General features: G+C 38.8%; 2 protein-coding genes across 3 annotated transcripts; one reads left to right on the top strand and one right to left on the bottom strand.

Annotated features, from left to right (window-relative positions):
• Nucleotides 1-53: 53 nt before the first annotated feature.
• LOC129768708 (uncharacterized) lies at nucleotides 54-4455 on the bottom strand. Its single transcript, XM_055770512.1, has 3 exons — nucleotides 4299-4455; nucleotides 834-1079; nucleotides 54-765 (listed from the first exon to the last, which is right to left on the bottom strand). The coding sequence occupies exons 2-3, from the start codon at nucleotides 1021-1023 to the stop codon at nucleotides 110-112; spliced, it is 846 nt and encodes a 281-aa protein (XP_055626487.1). The 5' UTR covers nucleotides 1024-1079; nucleotides 4299-4455; the 3' UTR covers nucleotides 54-109.
• Nucleotides 4456-4658: 203 nt separating this feature from the next.
• Nucleotides 4659-24340, top strand: LOC129769050 (uncharacterized). 2 transcript variants are annotated; one of them, XM_055771062.1, is made up of 3 exons: nucleotides 4659-5002; nucleotides 5065-5171; nucleotides 23712-24340. In XM_055771062.1, exon 3 carries the CDS (start codon nucleotides 23724-23726, stop codon nucleotides 24309-24311), a length of 588 nt encoding a protein of 195 aa, XP_055627037.1. In that variant the 5' UTR covers nucleotides 4659-5002; nucleotides 5065-5171; nucleotides 23712-23723; the 3' UTR covers nucleotides 24312-24340. The 2 variants fall into 2 exon arrangements, with proteins under 2 accessions (XP_055627037.1, XP_055627038.1); XM_055771063.1 differs by lacking the exons at nucleotides 4659-5002; nucleotides 5065-5171 and adding an exon at nucleotides 5240-5360.
• Nucleotides 24341-26256: the final 1916 nt, after the last annotated feature.

The following is a 26256-nucleotide window of genomic DNA, read 5'->3' as shown; positions in this document are numbered from 1 at the left end:
AAAGATGAACCAAACATTGAGGGGTCCGGTGTGAAAATAAAAAGCCTCACTCATACTCGCTCGTATGCATCATCATATTTATCATATCATCATATTTATGTGCTTCTGATTAATCCGCTAGTTTCAAACCTTGCTCAGCCAGTTCAGTTCCAACCGCGCTACCCGCTGCTCCAGCTGCAATTGCGGCTGAAATTCCGCCGACTACTGCTCCGATGGGACCACCAACCACGGTACCAATAGGCCCAAAGAATGTACCTATCGCAGCTCCAGCTTGAGCACCTGCCCATGCGCCGCCGGCACCACCCGCCAAACCTGCCGACCAACCGCCCGCAATGGATGATGCTGTTTTGATTGATTTAACCGGAACTTTTCTCGTTCGCTTCACATCAGTTAGGACTTTTCTGAGTTCCTCGATAGTTCGTCTTATTTCTTGCCTCTCTTTATAACTAATCGAAGCTTCCAGTTGTTTCGACAGTTTCCGAATAGCTTCCTCTAGTTCGGCGATTATTTCGTTCGCATTATCTCGGATGTATAAGTCATCTTTGAAGGCGCTTCCTAACCGCCAAGTGTCGATCGCGATAGCGGCCACTGTTAGTGCGATTCCACAGTATTTCAATGTTTTGCTCACAATCTGAGCACCTTCTACCACACCGCCGGGAACTTCTACATGCGGGTTTTTATAGCTAGGATGTCCGCGTGGATCAAAGTTGATATGTGGATTAACTCCTGTGTTTTGTCCAGTATCGAAGCGTATGGTAGGACGACCTGTAGGAACGGTTTTTATTCGTGTTTAATTTCCGTATAATACGTTACAATGGTAAGCATTCGAATACCTGTTTTGACGCCATTCGGTCTAACTCTTCCCAGGTTCATATCACGAATACCCGCAACTGTCTCTTTGTTCAAATGATGGTCGGGAATCAGCTTGAATCTTGTTTGCATAGCAGTTCCAGCTTTGGTTCCTTCCAGTGCAACACCCGTCCATTTCTTGACTTCGCCTTCGTTTGTGTTTACCTTGGGCATTCTAATATTATTCTACGTAACGAGTCCTGTGAAATCTGCAATTGCAGGTTTTCCACCTGAAAATATACGATTTTTTGAATGATACTCTTGTGTCATTTTAGTCACGCATGTGGAATAACACTATGCTTTTCTTCCAAAATCCCATTTCTTTTCTGCCGCCGGACTGAACGGTTATTTATAAGCCGGTGCCCGCTCTGAAATACATTCAGTTGTAATTGCGAAGTGACAGGGAAATGGTCTCACTCGCTCGCTCACTTCTTCTCTCCCAATTCCTTTTTTTCTGCTACCGGACTGAACGGTGATTAATAAGTCGGTGCCCGCTCGGAAATCCATTTAGTTGTAACGTGAAAGGTTGTTCTGTTCTATGTTCTTTCTCCCAATCCCATTTCCTTTCTGTCGTCGGACTGAACGGTGGCTTATAAACCGGTGCCCGGAGTTGTAATTGCGATGTGACATGGAAATGGTCTCACTCGCTCGCTCGCCTAAACACTATGCTCTTCTCTTCCAATCCCATTTTTCCTTTGTCACCGGACGGAACGGCTTTTCTCTCCCAATCCCATTTCTTTTCTACCATCGGACTGATCAGCGCCCACACGGAAATCCATTTAGTTGCAATTGGAAAGCGAAAGGGGAAGAAACACTATATTCTTCTTTCCCAATCCCACTTATTTTCTGCCCCCGGACTGATCGGTGCCCGCTTGGAAATCTATTTAGTTTCAATTGAAAAGCGAAAAGGGAAGAAACACCATATTCTTCTCTCCCAATACCACTTATCTTCTGCCACCGGACTGATCGGTGCCCGCTCGGAAATCTCTTTAGTTGTAATTGCAAATTGACAGGGAAATGGTCTCTCTCGTTCGCCTAAACACTATGCTCTTCTCTTCTAATCCCATTCCTTTTCTGTCGCCGGACTAACGGTGGCTCGTTGGAGCCCTCTCGAAAATCCATTCAGTTGTAATTGGAAAGTGAAATACAAAACACTATATTCTTCTCTCTCAATCCCACATATTTTCTGCCCCGGAATGATCAGCGCCCACACGGAAATCCATTTAGTTGTAATTACAAAGCGAAAGGGAAAACACTATGTTTTCTCTTTCAATCCCACTTATTTTCTGCCCCCGGACTGATCGGTATCCGCTCGGAAATCTATTTAGTTGTAATTGCAAAGAGCTAATGAAGAAGGGAATTCGTAACTTTCATTTTCATGAGATTGTGGGTGAGGAGTACCTGTAACTGTGAGAATGCTTATGTACACGTGTGACTCACACGATGTGAGTATCATCACTTCTTGTCATTCTCGTACTTACAAACGCTTGAAAACGAAAGTTACGAATTGTTTATTCCGATGCTATGCGTATTTTGTACACACAATTTGCGATGAATTGCTTCTCTAATTTACTCCAAATTTTGGTCGATCGGTTAAAAAAACGGCCGAATGTATCAACATGAAACGTTCTCAGATGTTTTTGGGATACATCAGGCTGAAAATGTTTCTACTAAAATTAAAACTTACTGCAATATTTGCAAAATTACAGATCATTTTCTAAAACACTACAAAAAACAGTTTTTGGGAATTGTTTGAAATCGATCATTATTTAATGAATTACAGTAAAACCTGTTTTTGTGCGGTTTTCTGTTCTTGTGTGGCTTTTTTTTGTGCGGTATATGAAAAGAAGCATATTTGACAAAGTTATCGTCCATTTAGTTTTTTTCGATGGTTTATATGTATTTCAGTGCGTCTCAATTATCCACTTCTGAAATCATTCCCTTCCTCCCATCAAATGCTCTAAGTTGTTCTAAGTCTTTGCATGACATGATTTCTAACAGCAACACGTTTCGACATGCAACTAAAAGCACAAAACAGCCACGCGCATTCGAAAAGGCAAACTGTCCCGTCGCAAAGCAGGCAAACAATAGGAAATTGAACGGTGAACGGCGTGGATTTGAGTTATTTTCTTGGGGGAAACTTTTTCTATGCGGTCCCTATCTACCGCACAAAAAAAGTTTTTTTTTCAAAATGTGTACCGAACACGATTTTTTAAAGCTACTGGTGAAGTTTTGCACGATTTTTTTTAATGCGATTTTTTTATGCGGTCCCTATCCCCCGCACAAAAAAAGGCCTGCCTGTATTCATCCTCAAAGACGGAGGGGTAATTTTTTATTCAAATAGAAATATCTATGTCTGGAAAGGTCCTCTAGGAACGTTCTAGGAACCAAATGAAAGCCGGTTGATAAGGTTCAGACCTTGATTGTTTAAAATTATTGTTCTCGCGAGCAATAAACTTCTATGCTTCGTGTATCATAAACCTGTCCTGTCGGTCTGTTTTAATTTCAGTAAAAACCATTGGAAAACATTTTTTGTAAAACATTTGACTGAATAATTTGAAAAACACAATATTGAACTGCAAGGAACTGTATTTAAATTTCACAAAACAAAAGTGTCTAGAGATATAATCGAAGTCGGATTAAATGTTTTTTTTGATTGTATGCTTTTTCACTTTGTTTACACCATCGAACGGAGAAAAATTTGAAACAAAATTTACGGTCTCGGGAAATCTGAACCTCATCAACTGAAAAATAGCAGCATCAACAATTTGCGGACTCAAATAAATAAATAAATAAATAAAACTCGATAACCACTCTAACACGAAGATCTGAACCAAGTTTTATGGAGGCGATCTGGCGTAGTGGTAACATCCATGCCTCTCAGGCTAAAGTTCAATTCTCACTCCCGACATCCTTCCAAAAATGGAAGTAAAAGTGACGAACCAGCCAAATGAGTTGAAAATCACTATAATACAGATAAAAAAAAACAAGTTTTATTTAGGATTAAACTGAAGAATGATAATGAATAATTTTATTAGATTTTTAATTCTTCTTTAAGAGCAACTTCAACACGTTTACTGTTGACTGACTGCCTAAAGTACGGATGACAGCAATCTAACTATCATAATTCTTCATTTCATTTTTCTCTGCATTTTTGAAGACAAATTTTGGGTTATACCGCTTGGTACTTTGTAAACATTCCGATAGTTCATGCATGTTCATCGGAAGAAACAGACATGAGTCAGCAGCGCACGCTTCCTACAGAGATGCGGGTGTCCTGAAGAAGAATTTATTGCAAACACGCGCGGCAGTCAAAGTATGAGTACTCAACCGTTAACACCAAAATTTATTATCACTTCCACCACCGTACCGACTATTTATCACCCAAAGCGAAATGATTAGTATGCAGCATTAGTTAGTATTGTTTCAACGGTGAAGATTTTTCATACCTTTATTCTGAACAGTCCACTCGCGACGAGGATGCAAAGAATACTAAAACCATGCGGTATACATTGTATAACATTCGAACATATACTCTCTAAAGTGGAGTACTATTGCCCGATAGTATGAACTTCTTTATATCTCCCCCTCTGACTGTTATCATAATCGCGATTCGACGTTCAATAACCACTCGTTGGTATTTCTCGACAATACATACTTGGAATAACGTTTAGATTATTTCTGTTGCCGTTGTATCTTGCCGCGCAATTCTCCCTCATGTACGATAGCGAGACATTATTTCTGCGCGTGCTAAAAACCAGGTACATGACAGTGCCACATCTTACTGGCTGTGTTCTGAAGGTACCAACATCTTTGCTGTCAGTAGGACTAGTAAAATCTTTCAAATCATGTTTTTGGACCCCTGGACGCTGTTTAGCTTAACCAAACTAGAGTTTTTTTTTCACATTTGTGGTGCTCGAGTTGATGGCATCCAACATATTGGCGACGTGTCAGGTACCTGCTCAAAACAGATGTTCTGCATAAACATATCAAATCGCTCCAATCTTGAACCAAACAAATTTCAATTCAAAAGACGCGATTCCTCGCACACGAACATACGCATCGGCGCGGTCGTATCATTCAATGCGTTCACGCGTGCTTCAGTAAACGGCAGCATTTTCTCAGATAAGACTGTTTGTGTTTCATTGAGTGTGTATGTATCTCAGAATGTTCAGATGACATCATACGAGCTATAAGTAACAGAATGGTTTTAAGTTCTCAGCAAACGATAGTTTGTTAATTTATCGGTGTGGTGTTTGGTTCATTATTCACGTTCCAGAATAGGAATAGCATTATTATGCGGTACTTGGAATCATTCGGAGGTATGTAGTTTCGAAAATAATATTCTTATGTGTCGAAGACTTTGGGATTGGGACTTTGTCGCGTATTTTATAAGTAAATATTTTGTAATAAGTGTAGTTTTAATACAAGACCTGTCAATCCGCGGTGACGAATGTCAGTGTCGACGTCTAGTGGATTGTGAGCCAAATTACGACCTATCAGATTATCAGGTACGAAGGCAGTTTGAAATTTTGAATGGCAATTATTGTTTATTGATTATTTTTTATTCAATATTTATTATTATTTATATATTACTAGCTGACGCGGCAAACTTCGTCCAGCTCAAAATTTGTTTTTCGTTATCACTTTCAGGTTTTTTTTACTAAGCGCACGTTCCTGGGTCCAATCGCAGAACTGTTCATCGATTGATTTTCTAATGTAAAAGTTTTAAATTCAAAAAAAAACCTTTTACTATAAAATTGCTAGTACTTCTACCAAAACTCGTCATTATAATATCAGATTATTTTCAGACACAATTCTCGTTCAAAATTTTTCAACCACTTGCAAATAACATGTTTATCCGTTACATGGAATAAATGTTTGATACAGAAAATATGATAGAATAAAGACAGCCCCAAATCGGACAATTCCTTTCTCGAGTTTTGCTCTTATCAACACATTCGGTGATCCATTTTTATTTATATAGATATAAGAAAATATAGGATTGCGTTTTATCACACTATCAGCCCCCTCTCCTTCAGAGAGAGGGGAGGAGTGTCTATCTACCATAGGAACTTTTCGTGCCCCCTAGAACCTTCACATGCCGAATTCGGCTCCATTTGCCTGATTAGTTTTCAATTTTTGTGTTTCATTTGTATGGCAGCCCCCCACTTAGAGAGGGAGGAGAAGTGTCGATTCACCATAGAAACGTTTCGTGCCCCCTAAAACCTACATATGCCTAATTTGATTTTATTTGCTTGATTGATTCTAGAGTTATGCAGATATTTGAATTTCGTATGTATGGCAGCTCACCCTTAGAGAGGGGGCTGGAGTGTCTAACCACCGTAAAAATATTTATTGCACCCTAAAACCTCCACATGCCAAATTTGGTTTCATATTCTTGATTAATTCTCGGGTAGTGCAGAAATTTGTATTTCATTTGTATGGCAGCCCTCCCTTAGAGAGGGGAGGAGTATCTAACCACCATAGGAACATCTATTGCACCCTAAAAATTCCATATGCCTAATTTGGTTTTATTTGCTTGATTAATTCTCGAGTAATGCAGAAATTTGTGTTTCATTTGTATGGCACCCCTTCTTTGGAGAGGGGTTGAGGTGTCTAACCACCATAGAAATGTTTATTGCACCCTAAAACTTCCATATGCCTAATTTGGGTTTATTTTCTTGGTTAATTTCCGAGTAATGCAGAAACTTGTGTTTGTATTTGTATGGAGGTTTTAGGATGCAATAAATGTTTCTATGGTGGTTCGACACTCCTCCCCCTGTCTTAGGGTGGGCTGTGGACAAATGAAAAACAAAATTTCTGCATAACTCGAAAACTAATCAAGCAAATGGAGCCAAATTTGGCATGTGAAGATTTTAGGGGGTACGAAACGTTTCTATGGTGAATAGACACTCCTTCCTCCCTCTCTATGGGGTGAAGAGGGGAGGGGTCTGTCTTTGTTCTATCATCTTATGTATCAAACATTTATTTCATGTAACGGAGAAACATGTTATTTGCAAGTGTTTGAAAAATTTTGAACGAGAATTGTGTCTGAAATTAATCTGGTATTATAAGGGGCTGTCCACATACCACGTGGACAACTTGAGGGGAGGTTGGGGTTACGGAAATGTCCACGCTTGTCCACGATGAAGGGGAAGGGGGCTTAGATAATGTCCACGTGGACACTTTGAAAATTTTTAAAGCAAAAAATTCATGTTTGTAGTCAAAAATAAATGAGATCAGCTTTGTATTTACAAGCTTTTTAAACTTTACGCCCACCTTGAATACTCTGTATTCATCATAAAAAAGACTGAGTTGCCTGAGAGTGCTGTCCGGTCAAACATTCATATCTTTTCATATTACTGAAACGCATGTGAAAAAAACGCATATAAACTGGAATCGATCCGTTTATTACAATCGGTAATAGAGGACCTTGATTTCGGTCAGGATAAAGCCACCAAAAGATAATTGTTGGAATTTTCGTAGTATTGAAAATCCCGACTTAAGTGCGGGTTTCGATTCAGCTTCCGCTATTGATGACAAAACTGCTTCCTTTCTATTTTTCAACCACTCCCAAGGCTTTCCCCAAAAATTGAAACGAGCAAGAAATTCTTCCATGGGTGCACGGGCTGTATCTCTATAAGATCTGTTTCTTGCAATGATGTTTTTCTTTAATGTTATCTGGCCATTTTTGTATTACGCTTCCATTGGGTTATCTGGAAAGTCCATGCTGCTACTGATGACAACCAAATGCATACACTTATCAAGATTAATCCTCAGCACTCGACACTTGAATTAATAGATTCGCTACAGATGTCTGAAATTACCGTTCATGTGCACCTGGTGAAGCATGTGTACGAAAAACGCTACAATGTATGGACTACGTTTCAACCCATATTCCGGAACCCGAACATATTTGACATATCGCAATCCGAACGAAATCAACTTTTGAATTCTGCAATGCAAGGTTGAAACATTTGCACGACCCGATAGTATTTGACGCAATCAGATTAGAGAATGCAACATTGTGTTAATATATAGGAATAAGGGTTTATTTTACCGGAAATAAGCGATTTGTTCCATAAACGCAACGAAAATCTATATTTGTAGCGAATTGTGAAGGGCAAATCATTAACAATAATGTTGAGTTGAAAAAATCTTGAACAAGTGAATAGAAGTGATAGTATTGGCGCGATGAGAAAAGTGGTTAAGGAAAAATCTGTATTATGAGCTTCTACCAAGCAACTAGTCTCGATGAATTCCAACAAGTACTTCTCGCAGCTGAACGTATTAAAATCCAGAACGCTTCCAGGGTGCTTCTAAGACCCTACTCGCCTTACTCACCAGATATTGTATCTTTAGATCATCATCTGTTAAAATTCCTGTAAGAACTTCAACTCACTGTATAGCATAAAAAGCACTTTGTCCAGTTTTTTGACGAGAAAACAAAGAAGTTTTGAGAGAATGGAATTCTAAAGTTGCGTGAAAGATGCTTAAATATTATGGAACAAAACGGTACACCTATAATCGAATAAATATATATCTAGAAAAATTATGCTTTTGATTTCTTTCTTAGAATCGATACGTTTTTTCCGGACAATATTTAGCATGATTTAAGAATTAAGGGTTATAGGTCATCGAAATCATCGATCGCTATAATACTGCAAGTTTTTTTTGTTTTTACTAAGTTCATTATAGTCACCAGGCGCTACCGAGCTACCGCGATGATATCGACATGGTTTTTTCTGATACCATCTCTGTATTGTTTCGAGATTCGCTTTTCTTCGATAAATACCAATAACTGTTTTCAAACAAGGTGCTTCAATTCATTGTCTGGTTTTTTTGAAATCTCAAACAGCCTTAATAAGAATACTTGAGAGTAGTTTCACAAGTGATATTTGATATGGATATGGAGATAACGTAAAAGGAATTTGGAAGAAAATAATTAGCTTCCTGGACAATGTTGAAAAAAAATCGAAGAATTTAAAGCAAATCGTTACTATTAATAAGACTGTAATTTTTATCAATAAAAAACATGGAAAAGAAAATAGGAACAATCTTGAAATGAAATTCAATGCGAAAAAAATATTTTTTTTTTCCAAAAGTTTGAGGAATGTCCACGTGGACAACAGGGGGAGGCGTAAAAGAAAAGTCCACGCTTGTCCACGGAGGGGGAGGGGGGTGTCTAAAATCATGCTTTTTCTGTACACGTGGTATGTGGACAGCCCCTAATGATGAGTTTTGGTAGAAGTACTAGGAATTTTTTAGTAAAAGGTAAATTCAACGTGGTCGATTAGAATATGAATCAATGAACAGTTCTGCGATTGGACTCATGAACTTGCGCTTAGTAAGAAAACGTGAATGTTTGAAGGTATTGATAACAAAAAAGACCGGTCCGGTTATGTCAAGGTTATGAGAGACGTAGGACTTCACCAAGGGGTGTCCCTTATTCGAATATCATGGAGCACAGATCCCAGAATAATGAACTTTTCATGTACAAAATTACAGAAAAAAAATCAAAGGATAAAATAAAACCTCAACACTCAGCAAACACTCAAACGTTTAAGTTCAAATACAAAAAAATCAAAATTTGTCGTGCAAATGTCGTGCGATGCAAATGTTGCAGGGGTTATTGTTCATCCAAACAACGAACACATACTTGATGGCAAGCATATCGCAATAGGAATTCACCGTCTGGTATCGTGATATAATTGGGCTTTGCACTCCTCATGAATAACTGTGTTCTACTATTCAAGTAGAATATATATATATATATATATATATATATATATATATATATATATATATATATATATATATATATATATATATATAACTTACGTTTTTAAATTAAAGGAGAGCGTTTTTAAAAAAGAACTACACTTGTTCACTGTAAGATTAAGACTAACTTTATTATCGCTTCCAGTTTACATGACTTATGATTTATGCCTACTCAATGAGCCGAAGGGAATTTGATACCTACATTCTCGAGTTGCGTACCGTTGCCTGTTATGCTGATTCGTGTTGTGGTGTCTACGTTGAATATGTTATTTCAGTGAAGATGGGACGTTTGGCCAAAAGTGATGATGCCGCTGTTTAGGTTGTTCGAGCTGGTGCATGGCTGGTGTTGCCGTTTGGAATTGACGGTAACTGCTCCCTCATGAAGTTCGAACCGTCCCGGTTCGATTTTAGCGGATGTTGGTTTCTCTGAATTTTCCTTCTTCTCTGGTAATGTTCTGCGGGGTTCTGGGAATGGATGCTGGCCAATTTTAAATACGTTACTAGTGCGTTTGTTGATTTTCGTTATGGCTATTACTATTCCAGAAATTATAATTATCGAAAATATTCCGATATTTGTTGAGATATGGATTGCAAATGATTCTTCTATTGAATCCATTCGTTCACGGTTGCGGATGTTTAATTCTTGTAGTTTTTCTATAGTTATATTCTCCTCGAGAGCGCTTTTGAATACTTTTTGAACGTCCTTCAGCACGATATGGAAATCAGTTAGCCGCTTGACGCCTGAATTGGCATCGTGATCCACGAAGCTGCACTTTCCGGAAAATCCTCGTAGGATTTTGGAATAACATGCGTCGTTGGAAACGTCTATCAGATTGTTCTGATCGCACATGGTATTTTGTCCCACAGGTTGGCATCGCCCGTTGAGAAGATAAGTTGATTGGCTTCCTACTATTGCTGTCCTTGATGGTAGTTTTAGAGATGTTCCGTTGATTGGTAATGGTTCCAGCAGCAACTCGTTAAATATTTCCGTTTTAACAAATGGCACTGAGATAACAAAATATAATTTGCTGTTCTTAAAGACTATTTTTATACTTATAAATTCATAAGCCTGTTCTGAATTAAGCAATGTAATGTTCTGTTTTTCTAACTGATGCACTATGACTTTTAATTCCTCCGGTTCTAGGAAGTTCCTCGAAATCACATTTACGCGAGCTAATTGAATGGTTTCGAATACGGTGTCTAGGTGGTTTCGTATTTGGTCTAGGTGAAATGAAACTCTGATTACTTTGCTGAGGGCCGTGAAATTTTGGTTTACATTGTTGGGATCTAATATAGCTTGTCTATTTGAAATAATTTGTTTTACCAACTTACTTTGTTGGTCATTAATGGATTGGATTATTTTATTTATTCTATTTTGTAGTTTTTCATTGATTGTTGCTTGTAAATTGTTTTCATTAATTAACTGTCGATTTCCTGCCTTGAGATGTTCAATCTCCGTGTTAATTCTGTCTAAATCTTCTTGGTCTAGGTTTCCTGTAATTAATTTTATTGTAGACCCTAAAAAATTGAAGGCTCCTCTTCTGTGTCTCTCCTTAGGGGAAAGGATTCTGTATAAGTTTGTAATTTCATGCATTTTACTACGCAACATTCTTGTGATTTCTCTGATGTTAGGAAAGGTTTCTAATCCGGTGATTATGGTGTTGAGTTGGTTAAGTATAGGTTGGTATAGGTCGAGGTCTACTTCGTGATAAACGTGAATATGTCCGTTTTTGATGAATGTTGATTCCATTCGTATGGTCAATAGTCCGGGGTTTGTTGAAATGTCTTGAATTTGAATGATTTGTCCAAAATAAAGTTGCATTTGCAGAACAAGAAGGATCAACAGACAAAGTGCCATCTGAAAGAAAAAATATTATTAGTTATTATTTATTCTTTTTATATTATTTTTGTGTAATCTACGATTCGAGTCGTCAATAAAGCTTTTCAATCTGTCTTCGACAACTTGAACCGTTGAATATCGTTTTCTCGTTTTATTCCGAATTCCCTGCACTTTATGTAACACTTGCTGATCTGGGACCAATTTTGGTTCGTCTTCCAGATGCCGGTTGTGTTGTTTATGTGTGTTCCTTTGTGTTTTGGTCAGTGTTAATACGACTTCGTCATATAATTTATCTCTTTTTGCCAATATTTCTTCGGCGTCCAGAGGTCTTTCATCTTGGTCCTTGATACCTAAAAAGATTTCTCGGGGTTTCATGTTAGTTGCAGAATGTATGGTTTCATTATATAAAGTGCAAGAAATTCTGTATAATTCTTTGTTGGATAGTGATTCATACTTATGCCTATTACAACGATAAATCTCGGCGAGTGTACTGTGGAATCTTTCCACTATTCCGTTGGTCTCGCTATGATTTGTCGGTGTAAAATATATTTGTATGCCTAGGTCATCGAGGAGTCCTCGAACCTCAATAGATCTCATGGATGGCTCGTTATCGCATACAATAAGTTGAGGTTTCCCATGAGTGCTAAAGAACTTCAGAAGGGCTCTTCTTATATCTTGTATTGTTCTGGACTTGATACTTACTAAAACTCCGAACCTAGAGAATTTATCTACAATGGATAAGAACATATCCGGTTGAGATATGAATATGTCCACATGGATAATCTCTAGTGGCCGTTTTGGGATGGGGGTCTGTCCTAGTTTGATTTTGTAAGGTGCTCTATCATATTTGGCTTTATTGCATTGATCGCATAATCTTATGTACGTTCTGATTTTTCTTTTCATGCTAGGGAAATAGTATGTTCGAGAGATTTGCTGAAGATTTTCCTGAATACCTCTGTGGGCGAAATCGTGTTGTCCTCGTATGATTTCGTTCTGGCGTTCTTCGGTAGTGACGTCTTCTAAGGTGATTTGGGATATTCTCATTCTAAAAGTTTTATTTCGGCTAAAATAGTTTTTGTAGACTATTTGAAGAGAAGGTAGGACGGTCTCTGGACAATTGATGCAATTTAATTTTTTTGGATTTGTGTAATCACGTAGTATTCTTAGAAGGGTCGGAACTCCGAAATGTAATTTTGTTATCGTTTTTCTGAACACGCGTGGAAAAATCTCTTCGACTTCTTCACTGTCTGTCTGTCCAATTTTTAAAACTATTTGATTTGAAAAAGCATTCAGTGGTTTTAGTGTCATAGGTATGAATTCCGAGTCATCCGTGTCTGCCGAATGAACGGTTGCGTCGTCGGTATCGTTTTCGTCTTCGTTATTATCTGTGTCTTCGTTGAGATTGATCTCTAGGGGAATCCGAGATAGGGAGTCGGCAACAGTGTTTTGTTTGCCTGGTCGGTATTTAATGTCATAGTCGTATTCTTCAAGATCTGATCTCCAGCGGATCAATTTACTGTTGGGGGTTTTCAAATTTAAACCGTAAGTCAAGGGCTGGTGGTCAGTGTATAGTGTGAATTTGCGGCCAAATAAATATGGTCGAAAGTATTTACAGCCCCACCAAATGGCTAGTAATTCCTTTTCGATCGTTGAGAGATTTTCTTCGGATTTGGTTAGAGTTCTCGAGGCGAACGCTACTGGTTTGTCTCGACCTATTATGCCTTGGGATAATACGGCTCCAATCGCGTGGTTAGAGGCGTCTGTGGTTAAGATGAAGTCTCGTGTAAAGTCGGGGTATTGCAGTATGTCGCTACTTGTTAATATATTTTTACATTTGTGAAAAGCTTCAATAAATTCCTCTGAATGATGGACTTCCTCACCTTTCCTCAAACAGTTTGTTAGGGGCTTTGCGATTTTCGCAAAGTCTCTAATGAACTTCCTATAATATCCTAACACGCCGAGGAACCCACGGAGTTGTTTCTCATTCTTAGGTAAAGGCCACTCTTTTATTGTTTGTATTTTATTGGGATTAGGCTTAACGCCCTCTGGAGTCACAATATGACCCAGGAAAGCAACTTCTTTTTTCAAGAATTCGCTTTTGTCCAACTGAAGTTTCATGTTAAATCTTTTAAGTCTATCGAAAATTTTACAAAGGCTTTCAATGTGTTCTTGAAGACTGGTGGAGAAAATTATAATGTCATCCATATACACAAGGCATATGGTGCCAATATAATCTCTAAGGACATTATCCATCACGCGTTGAAACGTGGATGGAGCATTCCGAAGACCAAATGGCATCCTAAGGAATTCATAGTGCCCATGCTCCACGCTGAAGGCGGTTTTTGGTATGTCCCGATCTTGAATTTCAATTTGGTGAAACCCACTAGCTAAGTCCAATGTAGAGAAATAGTGACAACGTCCCAGTTTGTCCAATATTTCATTTATATTGGGTATAGGGTACTTGTCTTCGATAGTCTTTTGGTTCAATTTTCTATAGTCTATCACTAGACGCCATTTTCGCTTCCCTGATGCGTCCTCTTTCTTGGGGACAATCCACACCGGGGAAGACCAAGGGCTGCTCGAGTGACGAATAATACCCTGATCGAGCATTTTGCTTATTTGCTGTTGCACTTCAGCTTTATGGCAATAAGGGTATCTATAGGATTTCGAGTGTACCGGTATTTCATCTTTGGTGTTAATTTCGTGTTTAATAGCACTTGTGAAGGTCAAGTTTAGTCCTTCTTGATGAAATATATCGCTGTATTTCTTTATTATTTTGAACAGATTTTGGCGTTCTTCTGAGTTTAGGTGGTCTGAGCGGATTTGTTTCAGCAGTTCTTGAGGGTTATTATTCATTGAATCAGGAGGTGAGACTTCGTCAAAATTGTTTAATTCGGAAAAAATAGGTCTGTTTGAATTAACTTTCACCGGACAATGGCTAGTATTTCTAATCATGACAGTAGCTTTATTATCGGTTGATCGATAGAGTCCTGGAAGGATATTCACGTCGTTTGTTAAGGAGTAAAGTTCTGGAATATAGAAGTCACCGTTCTGTATGTCTATTGGAAGTTTTATAGGAACCTCTTCATTTGCATTCAAGTTGATGTCGTAGGAATTAGGATATTTCCTACTCATCTGGATGGTATAGTCTGGAAATTTAAGTGTGTTAGAAGAAGTGATTATGTCGGCTTCAAGTTCAGTCAATGTTTGATAGCCAATAAGTCCGTCAAAGTAGGGATGAAATTTGAACAAAAAGAATGTGATGGGAGGTTTTCCATCGAAGGGAGAAAATTCAACGGATTCGCTAATGGAATGGGTGCCGTTGATATTTCTGACGAAAGAATGATTTAGTTTGGAAATTTTTAGATTTGCAATTTTCGCAGGATTGATGTAATTTTTGTTAGCGCCACTGTCTATCAAAAATTTCATCTCTCCTATTTTCGTGTTTAATTTTACATATGGGATAAAATTTGTTATCTCCCGTTTGAACTGTCTGAATCCGGTTGAAAATTTAAATCATCTACATTTCCTTCTGTGTTCTCAGATGTCTCATTGGTTTCGATGTTTCCTCCGAAAATGTTTGGATCATTTTCTGAATAGATGTTGTTATGGGGGTCATAGTCTGGGTAATTTCCCTCAACCTTCGCTAAGGCATAATTGTCATTTTCAGCATGTCCATAATCGGGCAAATATGTTTCTTCACAATGTTCGAAATGATAGTTGGGACTTGGGTGAAAAGGATTTAAATTCTGGCGTGGTTTAAAATGGTTATTATTGTTTCTATTCATGTAATTTACGTTCCTACTTCGGATCGAGTGATCCACCTCCATAGGGACTGGTTTGGGAAAATTATTTTGATGGTTTTGTCCAAACTGATTGCGGGGAAAATTAGGATTTGGTTGCTGGGTGAAATTATTTCTGAAAATTGGGGGTCTCTGAATTGGGTTTGGAGAGAAATTAGGTTGCCAATTGATTGGTTTGGGGTTCGGTGGAAAACGGGGTACGTTCACAGGACCATTGTATGGTGCTGAAAATTTAAAAGGATTCACTGGCCGGGTAGGTATGTTTGGAGGAATAGGAGCTCTTGGATGATTAAATGGTTTCGGTGGTAGCATTGGTTTATATGATTTTACATAATTATAGTTTTGCTCCTCCATACAAATTCGGAGAGCGTCTTTCATTGTAGTGGGGCATTGGGCTCTAATGATTGGTCCTAGCGGCTCTCTTAAGCCAGCGAGGAAAACTTTTAGCCCTATGTCCTGGAAAAATTCTTTCTTTGCTTGTTTCACGGCTGCATTTTGTTCTGTTATGCTCAGATTATTTGTGAGCAGTGAAACGATGTGCGATACCTTGGAGTAAAATTCTTCCACGTTTCCGATTTGGTTCAATTTGAAGAGGTCTCTGGTGAGGGAGACCTCGTCACGCCTGTCGCTGTAATGTGTGATTAGGGTTTGTTTTATCTCGGCCCACGTTAGGTTGGTGCCGTATAGTTCGAGTACGTTGTCAGCGTCCCCAATTACTTTTGTGCGGATCGCTTGAATCCACACTCTATAGACGTTAGTATTCTGTGCCTCATTCAGCAGAGGGATTATATTATCAATCCCCTTTAAAAATGAGTTTAATTTTAACGGGTTTCCGTCGAAACACGGAAGATCCCGAATAATTTGGGGCGTCTGTAACGATTTTAGTATCGATTCCGTTCTTTGCTCCGGCACTTGAATCACCTGCACGGGGTTCGCTTGCCTGTTGGCAGCCAGTTGGGCGGCAAGTGATTGAGCATTTCGCTCACCTTGCGCTGCTTGGATTTGTAATTGAGCGATCTGCTCATCCTTCTCGGCCAGACGGCTGGCCAGTTGTTCCAAACTCGCTTGGAGAAGTTCGAGCTGGTTCTCTGCCATGTCTCGGCCTCGATTGAAATTCCTAAATCGCTTAATTTTGGAAATTAAAATTTCCTTGTTTAAAAAAGTATTTTACTTGGTACCGGTTATAAAAATTCACCTTTTTATTCGTTATTAAATCACTAAATATTAAATCACTACACCTAGTCTCTAGGAAATTAAAATATCTTTTTATAAAGTTTTTCACTTGGTACCGGTTATAAAAAAAATCACCTTTTTATTCGTTATTAAATCACTAAATATTAAATCACTATACCTAGTCTCTTTTTGCTTACCTTAATTTTTGCGATATTCCTTCGCTGGTTCTGATCGCTTGGTTTTGTTAGTTGTCCTTGGGGTGCCGCTACAATCGATAAGCCGTCGATTCGGTCACACACGCGAACTTCTAACTAAAACCGCAATCCGCACGACTGCGCCACTTACGTTTTTAAATTAAAGGAGAGCGTTTTTAAAAAAGAACTACACTTGTTCACTGTAAGATTAAGACTAACTTTATTATCGCTTCCAGTTTACATGACTTATGATTTATGCCTACTCAATGAGCCGAAGGGAATTTGATACCTACATTCTCGAGTTGCGTACCGTTGCCTGTTATGCTGATTCGTGTTGTGGTGTCTACGTTGAATATGTTATTTCAGTGAAGATGGGACGTTTGGCCAAAAGTGATGATGCCGCTGTTTAGGTTGTTCGAGCTGGTGCATGGCTGGTGTTGCCGTTTGGAATTGACGGTAACTTATATATATAAGTTAAGGACCCTATTCGGGCTTTCGGAAAAATGATGTAAACTCTAAGACATCTGACTTAAAACTGGTTTATTATTATTCTTTAACCAAGCGAGAAACGTTTCTATGTCACGCTGCACTTATCCTTATCGCTGTCTCCTGTGTATCGCTTCATCGCTGGTGGTAAAAACTCGTTTTCCTACCGCATTTCCTATTCTCGTCGTAGCTTATCTCTTCCATGTGGCTGAGGTCTGTGTTTATTTTCGGTTGTTTGCTCAATGGTTTCAGTTTTTGAGCTTGGTTTTGTTCTGTTGGTTCAAGCGCGTTTAGTGCTTCTTCTAATGTCCGTTGCTGCTCTTTGAGGCGGGTCAGTTGAGCTGACATAACTTATATATATATATATATATATATATATATATATAAACATATATATATATATATATATATATATATATATATATATATATATATATATATATATATATATATATATATATATATATAAATATGTAATCCGCCATCTTGGATTTTCAAGATCATGAAATATGCAGAGATAAAGGTTTGTTCTAAATTTCACATCAATCGGTCAACAGGAAAGGGATCAAATTTCAACTAATGTGGTACAGCGCCAGAGACAAAGATGTTACATACAAACATACAAGTATGTCACAGCTAAATAAAACCGTTTAAAAACTCCAGCATTCTATCGAATCGAGCGCGATTAGCCACTCATTCATCCGGTGCGACGCTTCCACCGCTTTTAACACACTTCGATAGGCTCTCTTGCTCCACATTCCATCGAAACTCCTGTCTCTCACTCTTGCGGTATCGCACCGCATACATCCCCGGCAAATGCAGCAATCTCTAATGCTGAAAATCAATTTCAAGATAGCGTGTTTCCTGCTTGGCGTCCGATGATAGAATGTGGCCAAGCCCCACCATCGCTCCCTTTATATAGCCATATAGTGAACGTTGTAGCGACCGCCTTTATTTATTTATAATCACTTTTTTGTCTCCCTCCTCCGCCTTTTCCATACGGTTCGCCCGTACCCGTGGTTGCTTGTAATGAATAGCTGTTTGCTGCGGGAACACAGACAAAGTGGATGGGAAATTAAGGAATTCTTTCTTTCAATTTTTCATCAATTTGAACTATATATGAGCTAAAAACCCGTAATGTGTAGCATATAAACAATTGCTGAGGATATTTCCTATCAATGTGTGTATTTGGAACCGAAACCCATCCATTAATTGAGGAGGTATTAGCGTTCGAAAACTGAACACTTTTTCACACCGAAATATTGAAATTGGCCACTATATTGAAAGGTTGGACGCAGTCCTACGTCAAAACAAATTTTGGGCGGGACGAAGTTTGCCGGGTCAGCTAGTATAATATAAAATGCGTGTTAAGTGCAAAATAATGCATAAGGTGCTCTGGGGTGAAGACGGACCATTTTCGACGGGGTAAAAGCGCCACACGTTGTGATATCAACATATCGAATCGGAACCAGAAATACCTACTTCAGGGTCATTAAGACTTCACGCGAACAGATTTTGAGTGATTTTAGACCCACGTAGATAATCGTCCGATAATTTGGTAAATTCTTCACGAATTCTTTGAAAACTCTGCAGATGGAATATAGATAGTCTTTTAAGAAGTTTGTGTGTAGTTCATGAACAACCCTAAACATTTAGTATCTTAGACAACACTGTACCTGTTATTTTTACTAGCGGTTGTTATTGGTGATTACCACTCCTCTTTTTGATGCTACGTCCGGGATACTACAAGGCAGCCATCTGGGTCCGTTAATTTTTCTGACCTACTTCAATGACGTAAATCTGGTGATCGAAGGACCATGACTATCATATGCAGATGATTTGAAAATTTACCTTCGGGTCTGTTCAATTGAAGACTATCACTTCCTTCAACGACAACTGGATGCTTTTGCCGATTGGTGTGTTCTCAACCGAATGGATGTAAACTCCACTAAATGTTCTGTTATCTCGTTTGCGCGCACCAGACAGAACATGTTATACAAATATGTCTTGTTCGACACGATAATTGAACGAGTCAGCGAAGTCAAGGACCTGGGAGTTATTTTGGATACGCAAATCTTATTTAAACCGCACATCTTGTTCATGGTCAATAAAGCGTCCAGAACACTGGGGTTCATCTTCAGGATTTCCAAAAATTTCACCGACAACTACTGCCTTAAATCTCTCTATTGCTCTCTAACTCGTTCTGTATTAGAGTACGGTTCAGAAGCTTTGACTCCTCATTATAACAACGGCGTCGAAAGAATTGAATCAGTTCAACGAGGATTCGTGAAATACACACTTCGTAGTTTGCCGTGGGCAGACCCCTTCTGATTACCGATTTACGAGAGTCGTTGTCAGCTGATCGACTCGGAATATTTGTCGGTCCGTAGAGACACGGCCAGAGCTTTGCTGATAGCAATGTATTGCAACTAGTCGACGGTCAGTTAGGCATGAATGAAACCATTGCAGAAGGTTGCCGTTAATTTCAACCCTGTCCAGTTTAGCGATAGCTATACGGTGATTCAATTAATCGAAGGCTGCTGTCAAATCGGTGTAGATGGCGTCCGTTTGAGCGTGCTTTATCATACTGTCAGTAATGTAAGAAGTAATGTAGCAAATTTGTGTTCGTGGTTGATTCTTGCATATTGGCATTCAAGAGTTTGTGTTCGGTGTCTAGTGAACCTTCTCAATGCGGCCCTCTTTAAAGATTTCATTCGTTGTAGTACACTAGTCTGCCATGGTTTACGGGATGCCTGGGGGTGCTTCTTTTTCGGTACATGTCTATCGATGACATGCGTCAGAACGTTGGAGAATGTTAGAGCAGCAGACTCGATATTATTGGTGTCTAGTATGTCACCCCAATTGAAGCTAGAGAGCATCTGGCTGATGCTACGATGATCGAAATTACGGAAGTCATTAAAAACGGCTGTGGCTGGAATATCGAAATCCCGTAACGTCTTTGTGCCAACGGTAACCAGAAGGGGTAAATGATGAGGAGTTAGTTTCACAGAGGAGCAGGAGCCTCGCATAAAAATGGGGCTGTGTACTGCGCACTCACAAAGCAGAGCTCCAGGCTACGACCATTCTGATTGGTTACGTAATTGATTTGCGAGAGAGTGGCTAAAGGCGCGTCTACATTATGCCGATCGGTCTGTACCAGGTGGCATATTCGATTAGTTATGTATTGTGGACAACCCATCGGGTGCACGAAGCCTTCACGAAAGCACGAAGCACAATGACGTCAACGCGAATCCGGACCGACTTGTTTCGGATTGGGTTCGGCATGATTCGAATCGGTTTTCGGCACGTCGGCCCCCCCGGGAGATACGTCCACACTTATTTGGCTTTACCGGGCGGCCAAGGCCGAATGGCGTAATGTGGACGCGTCTTAAGTAGTAGTTCTCTAGCAGGAAAGCAGCGTTGGGATAGAAGGACGAGTAACCCAAATCCGGATAAAGGAAGCCGTTGCGAGACTTTTTCCACGAGATTCCTGGAAGATTAAAGTCGCCTATCATGATAACTTCGTCTGCTGTTTTGGCGACTTCCAAAACGTTTATTTTGACAGCAAAGCCGCTTCCGCAGTTGTGGGGCGGCTCGAAACGTGAAAAATGACAGGTGTGTACAGGGGACATCGGAATATTTTCATAAAATTGCTTCTACCTGAAAAAAAATCAGGAGGTGTTGGTTTCACCCTGATTTCCCTTATATCTTTGAATATAACAAAATGAACCAATGAAATCCAATTGATTCGATTTGAGTGATTTAACAAACGGAGCGCAGCAGCGTTGTTTTGTTCGACCATGGTACATATTTCAATACGGGGCATATAAAGACATTCAAAGAGCCCAAACAAGTGGAATTCTCGCATTATTTCTGAAATGGACCAATGTAATATTTACTACAGCTCGAGAAAACGAAACTGAAGATCCGAACCTAGTTCGGCGAATTGTTTAAAAAGGAATCGATTTTCATTACCACTTTCACTACTACACCCAATGTTAATTTTTAGCACGTTTTCTGGCATCCCGATTTATTACATTAAATGAGCTGAAGATAACGTAAAATGTTCTACTCCCCAATACATGTATATCATTTGTATGATATATATGCTAGAGCCAGTATGAGAGAGCGAAACAGGAGACACATTTAAATGAAAGCTTTTCGTATAGTTTGCCAAATACACGGCCCAGACAGAGAAAGATATATTCTCGTTCATGCTCTTCTTTATCGGCTTAGAAAACACCTTCCAACTTCATTTTATGATGAGGGTAATATTATCACGCTCCTTTATAATAGCGCTGGAAGCTATATGTATAGCGTGGTCATGTAAAGTAACTTCGCATTCCTGCCGGCCCTGGTTCGATCCCCATTGACGCCGTATGGACTTTTTTTTTGCACTATCCCAAACGAAAAGAGAAAAGAAAACAGAAAGAGATGTTTGCATGCATACACATAAACCATTTTTAAGCTTCAAAATAGCTCATTTTTTGCGCATTTGACTCTCATGACTAGGAAATGACATCTTTTCTGCCAAAAATGGCATGTTTTCTGCCAAAAATGGCATGTTTTCTGCCAACGCTAGTTTGGGTGTATCAGTCAATAATAACTCAGATAAACTGATCGTAACTGTTGTTTCGTGATTTTAATGCCTTGGAGCGAAGAAGGTTGGGCAAATCACGTTGCACAAAAAGACTTTGAAAATAACTACTAATCTACAATCGAAATATCTACACTTCGCTCTAAGGGAGGATTATTGTTGTTATTACTCATCAATTTACACTAAAAACGATAACAGCACCCGAAAGATACAAAAACATAAAATGATCGAAGTACGACTTCGTGCTGTTCTAATTACTTTGTTACTTGGGACCAGGGTTGCCAATAATATTTTTCAAAAAACTGGAAGATTGCTCTTAAAAAAAACTGGAAGAAAACTGGATCCTGTGAAATCATTTTATTTTAAGAAGTTCGACTTTGACTTATCTAAAATGATAAATGATTTATTTTAACCTATTCCAATGTTTTAGAATAAAATTTACTTCGAAGCTTCGTGTATTCATATGTAATTCATAAAATAGCGAAAAAAACCATTAATTAACCATTCGAGCAGATCAAAACAACGTTCTCCACCACTCGAACGTTACCGTGGAATATATTTGAGGATCTTTTCTTCTAGAACTTCTAGAAAATACGGTTTTATTTCGATAAAACTTGAAAAATCTCGTATTTATTGATCGACAGTGTGATTAATTGAGGTGTGGTGTTTCTTTTGACCATATTCGCTATCTTTTTCGCATTCACGAAGAATTTAGGACAGAGAAACTCCGCCATCCCCCATTCGCAATCTTTATAGTACCATGTCCGAAAAAGAACTTGAAACTGTTGAGAACCAGAGCAACGGGTCCAAAGCCCCTAAGGAGCACGGTGGAGATAACTCTACACCTTCGCTATCGAAGTGCGATTCAGAGTACGTGCGATTGATAACGGAACATATCGTCGGTAATACTGGTTTAAGAAGAGTTCTCTCGGTTACTTCTCAGGTTTCCAAAAGAAAACTCTCCTCCTTCAAGATTGAAGATGAGTAACGGAATATATCGCCGGTCCGATTGGATTTATAGTTCTTCTGGTTAACTTTTCAGGTTTCACAAAGATAACTCTCCGCCGTCGCGAATGGATTTCTATACAGTGTGAATGCTATGAATAACATAATATATCGTTTCCGTTTCCGTTTCCGATATCGTATTTCCTTTTCAGGTTACTTAAAAATGATCTATGCCGCATGTTGTGCAACATGAGATTTTCAAATTTTCTTTCGTCGAATGATCGATTGATGTAAACGGAAACAAGATTATATCAATTAAAGTCAATGGAGCGCATTGATCTTCTGAACTTGATAGAATGAATTGGGGTACCTATAACACCTGATCTTCATATAAACTCAAAGCCAGCATAGCACGCGGTCTCTATGAACCATTTTGAGTAAGATTTCCTGTTATGAACATTGCACCAGTCGTGGTTTTAAATGGAAGAACAATTGGAGGACCTAGAACATATAATATTTATATAATCTCGAAGACAGTGTAGCACGTTGGGTAGGCACCACACCGTTTTGAATTCGTAAGCATAAGTAGAAGAAAAATAACACTGAGAGTGTGTGAGAAGAGAAAGATCGATCGATGGTGAATACATCTTGAATCGATAGAACGAAAAATGTCAAAAATAAAATTGATCAAGGAATATGAGGAAAGGATGAAAAGATGAAGAGGATAGATACCCGATCGATTGTTATTGTAATATATTCAATGTTTGAAAACTAATTAATTTGGTTTGTTTACATTTATTACATTGAACATTTTCAAAAGTTACGCGAGAAGTGTTCTGATCATAGTTTTCATGCACGCTTTTTTTGACATGATTCCCATAGAGATATACCAAACATTAATTTAACAAGATGCAATTAAAGAACAAATAAATTGAATATCAATCTTGAATTATACCTGCAGATTGTTTTGATGTTTCTTTTAAATTATGATTTATGATTATTATTATTTTACTAGGTTTGCTTCTTTCATTCATTTACAGAACACGTGAAATATGGCACATTCTAACACACAAAACAGCAGTCCCAAAATAACAGGAATGAGCTTCTCACGAACGGAGGGTGTCATTTCATTCGACGCCCAGCAGGATTGCGATGGCGTTCGGTGGGAAGAAAACTGTAAAACACTGGTCGGTAGCATACTTGCGGGGCGAGACACGATTGTGGTCACTAAAAAGGATGATCTAATGTCCCTGATCAGTGGCGTCGTTCCGTCGCATGTACGAGAATCCGTGCGCCAGAACATAACGATAATCGATTCATTCACACCAAAGACCGTATCGGACACCCTTCATCACGCAACTATGGTCCGACAGATTCCACTGGAGGTGGCGGAAGATCTTGCCGTCAGTGCGGAGTTCGTTTTCGGGAATTTGTGGTTTCTAATGCCATCTGGAGGAGACGTCGATAAACAGCAAATAATTGATGACGTTTGCAAGCTTACAGAGTACGTTTCCGACGCATCACCTGCCATGCGACATGAGGCAATCGCATCGCCTGCAATCTTCGATGGACTGAAAATACTATGGTTGAAGCCTGACGAAGATGTTTACCAAAGAAAGTGTGCAACTATGTTTGGATAAATATATTTTTGAAAAACTTGTTTTCATTAGGTAGTGTCAATAGTAATTTTTAGGTGAAAAAGGTCGCATCAAAATATCACAGTGTCCTGACTGCCACGGGTCTTTCAGTAAGGACTTGTCAACTTTTTTTAATACAAAACATTTTTTTTAGATATTGAGTGCAAATTTATTCTGGTTGAGTTTCACTCTTGCACATTAAATATGAAATTCGATTTCGGTCATATGACCACGGGCCCGTTTACAGCGATCAACCCGTTGAACCCAATTTTCCAGTACTCGGCAACACATTTCGACCGGAATGTTCCAAATTTTGTGTTGGATGTTGTCTCTGAGCTCCTCTAAAATTGCTGGCTTGTTGGCATAGATAAGTGACTTGACATAGCCCCATAAAAAGAAATTCAATTGCGTCAAATCACATGAACCAGGCGGCAGACGAAACAGTTGTCGATGAAACTAGATTAATTTGAATTAGTAGTTGATTACTTAGTTGATTAGATAGATTACAACTGTGTCAGTTGTGATAAAAATCTGTAGCAAATCTTCATTTTCAAATAAACTGAATGAACTGTCTGCTAAATTTAATATAGACGGTTGGTTAATATCGGGGACATGACCAAAGAGGCGAAGTGGCGTAGCGTAATCATGTGACATTCGGGGAGGATTTCCAGGGTGTCACGCCTCCAATAATACTTTGTTATTGATTATATCAATAACATAGATAGGATAGTATATGATTATATCCTATCCTATCCTATCCTATCCTATCCTATCCTATCCTATCCTATCCTATCCTATCCTATCCTATCCTATCCTATCCTATCCTATCCTATCCTATCCTATCCTATCCTATCCTATCCTATCCTATCCTGTCCTATCCTATCCTATCCTATCCTATCCTATCCTATCCTATCCTATCCTATCCTATCCTATCCTATCCTATCCTATCCTATCCTATCCTATCCTATCCTATCCTATCCTATCCTATCCTATCCTATCCTATCCTATCCTATCCTATCCTATCCTATCCTATCCTATCCTATCCTATCCTATCCTATCCTATCCTATCCTATCCTATCCTATCCTATCCTATCCTATCCTATCCTATCCTATCCTATCCTATCCTATCCTATCCTATCCTATCCTATCCTATCCTATCCTATCCTATCCTATCCTATCCTATCCTATCCTATCCTATCCTATCCTATCCTATCCTATCCTATCCTATCCTATCCTATCCTATCCTATCCTATCCTATCCTATCCTATCCTATCCTATCCTATCCTATCCTATCCTATCCTATCCTATCCTATCCTATCCTATCCTATCCTATCCTATCCTATCCTATCCTATCCTATCCTATCCTATCCTATCCTATCCTATCCTATCAATATCACTCGTAGACCTTTTATCTTTCGAATAATGTTTTTTTTCATACCACTTCGTTCATCCGACAAGGTTATATTAACGCTCAAAACTCCAGTACTGAAATGAAAGACACTACGTAAAAATGGTTTAACATGGACTTTTCCATAGCGACTTGTTTTGTTAAATAACACCGTAGATAATAACCGGTTTTTAAAATTACTATTTTTGTTTTCAAAATAATATACTTCTCATGATCATATGATGGACCGGCGGATCAGATTTTCGCAGTGTACGCGTATACTGATTATAGAACCAATTTTAAGAAAAGCCTCGTACTGGAAATTCTTCCCTCTGGCGCTTCGGTCACTTTGCGAGATTACGGCCGTATAGCCAGTAGAATGGTCTCGAAACCACAGTACAATTATCGACAGAAGCTCAAAGAAAGGCGTTTCATCTTTTTATGTTTTACAGCACTTGTTCACTAACTGGGTGCTCGCTAACTAGACTATGGCCCACTTAAAAATCAGTTAAAAGTAAAAAAAAAATCACAGGAGGGTTGTGTCCGACACACGACCACATA

This window comes from Toxorhynchites rutilus, chromosome 2, assembly GCF_029784135.1.
Source record: "Toxorhynchites rutilus septentrionalis strain SRP chromosome 2, ASM2978413v1, whole genome shotgun sequence".
Lineage (NCBI taxonomy): Eukaryota > Metazoa > Arthropoda > Insecta > Diptera > Culicidae > Toxorhynchites > Toxorhynchites rutilus.
This window is presented reverse-complemented; position numbering and strand designations above follow the sequence as displayed.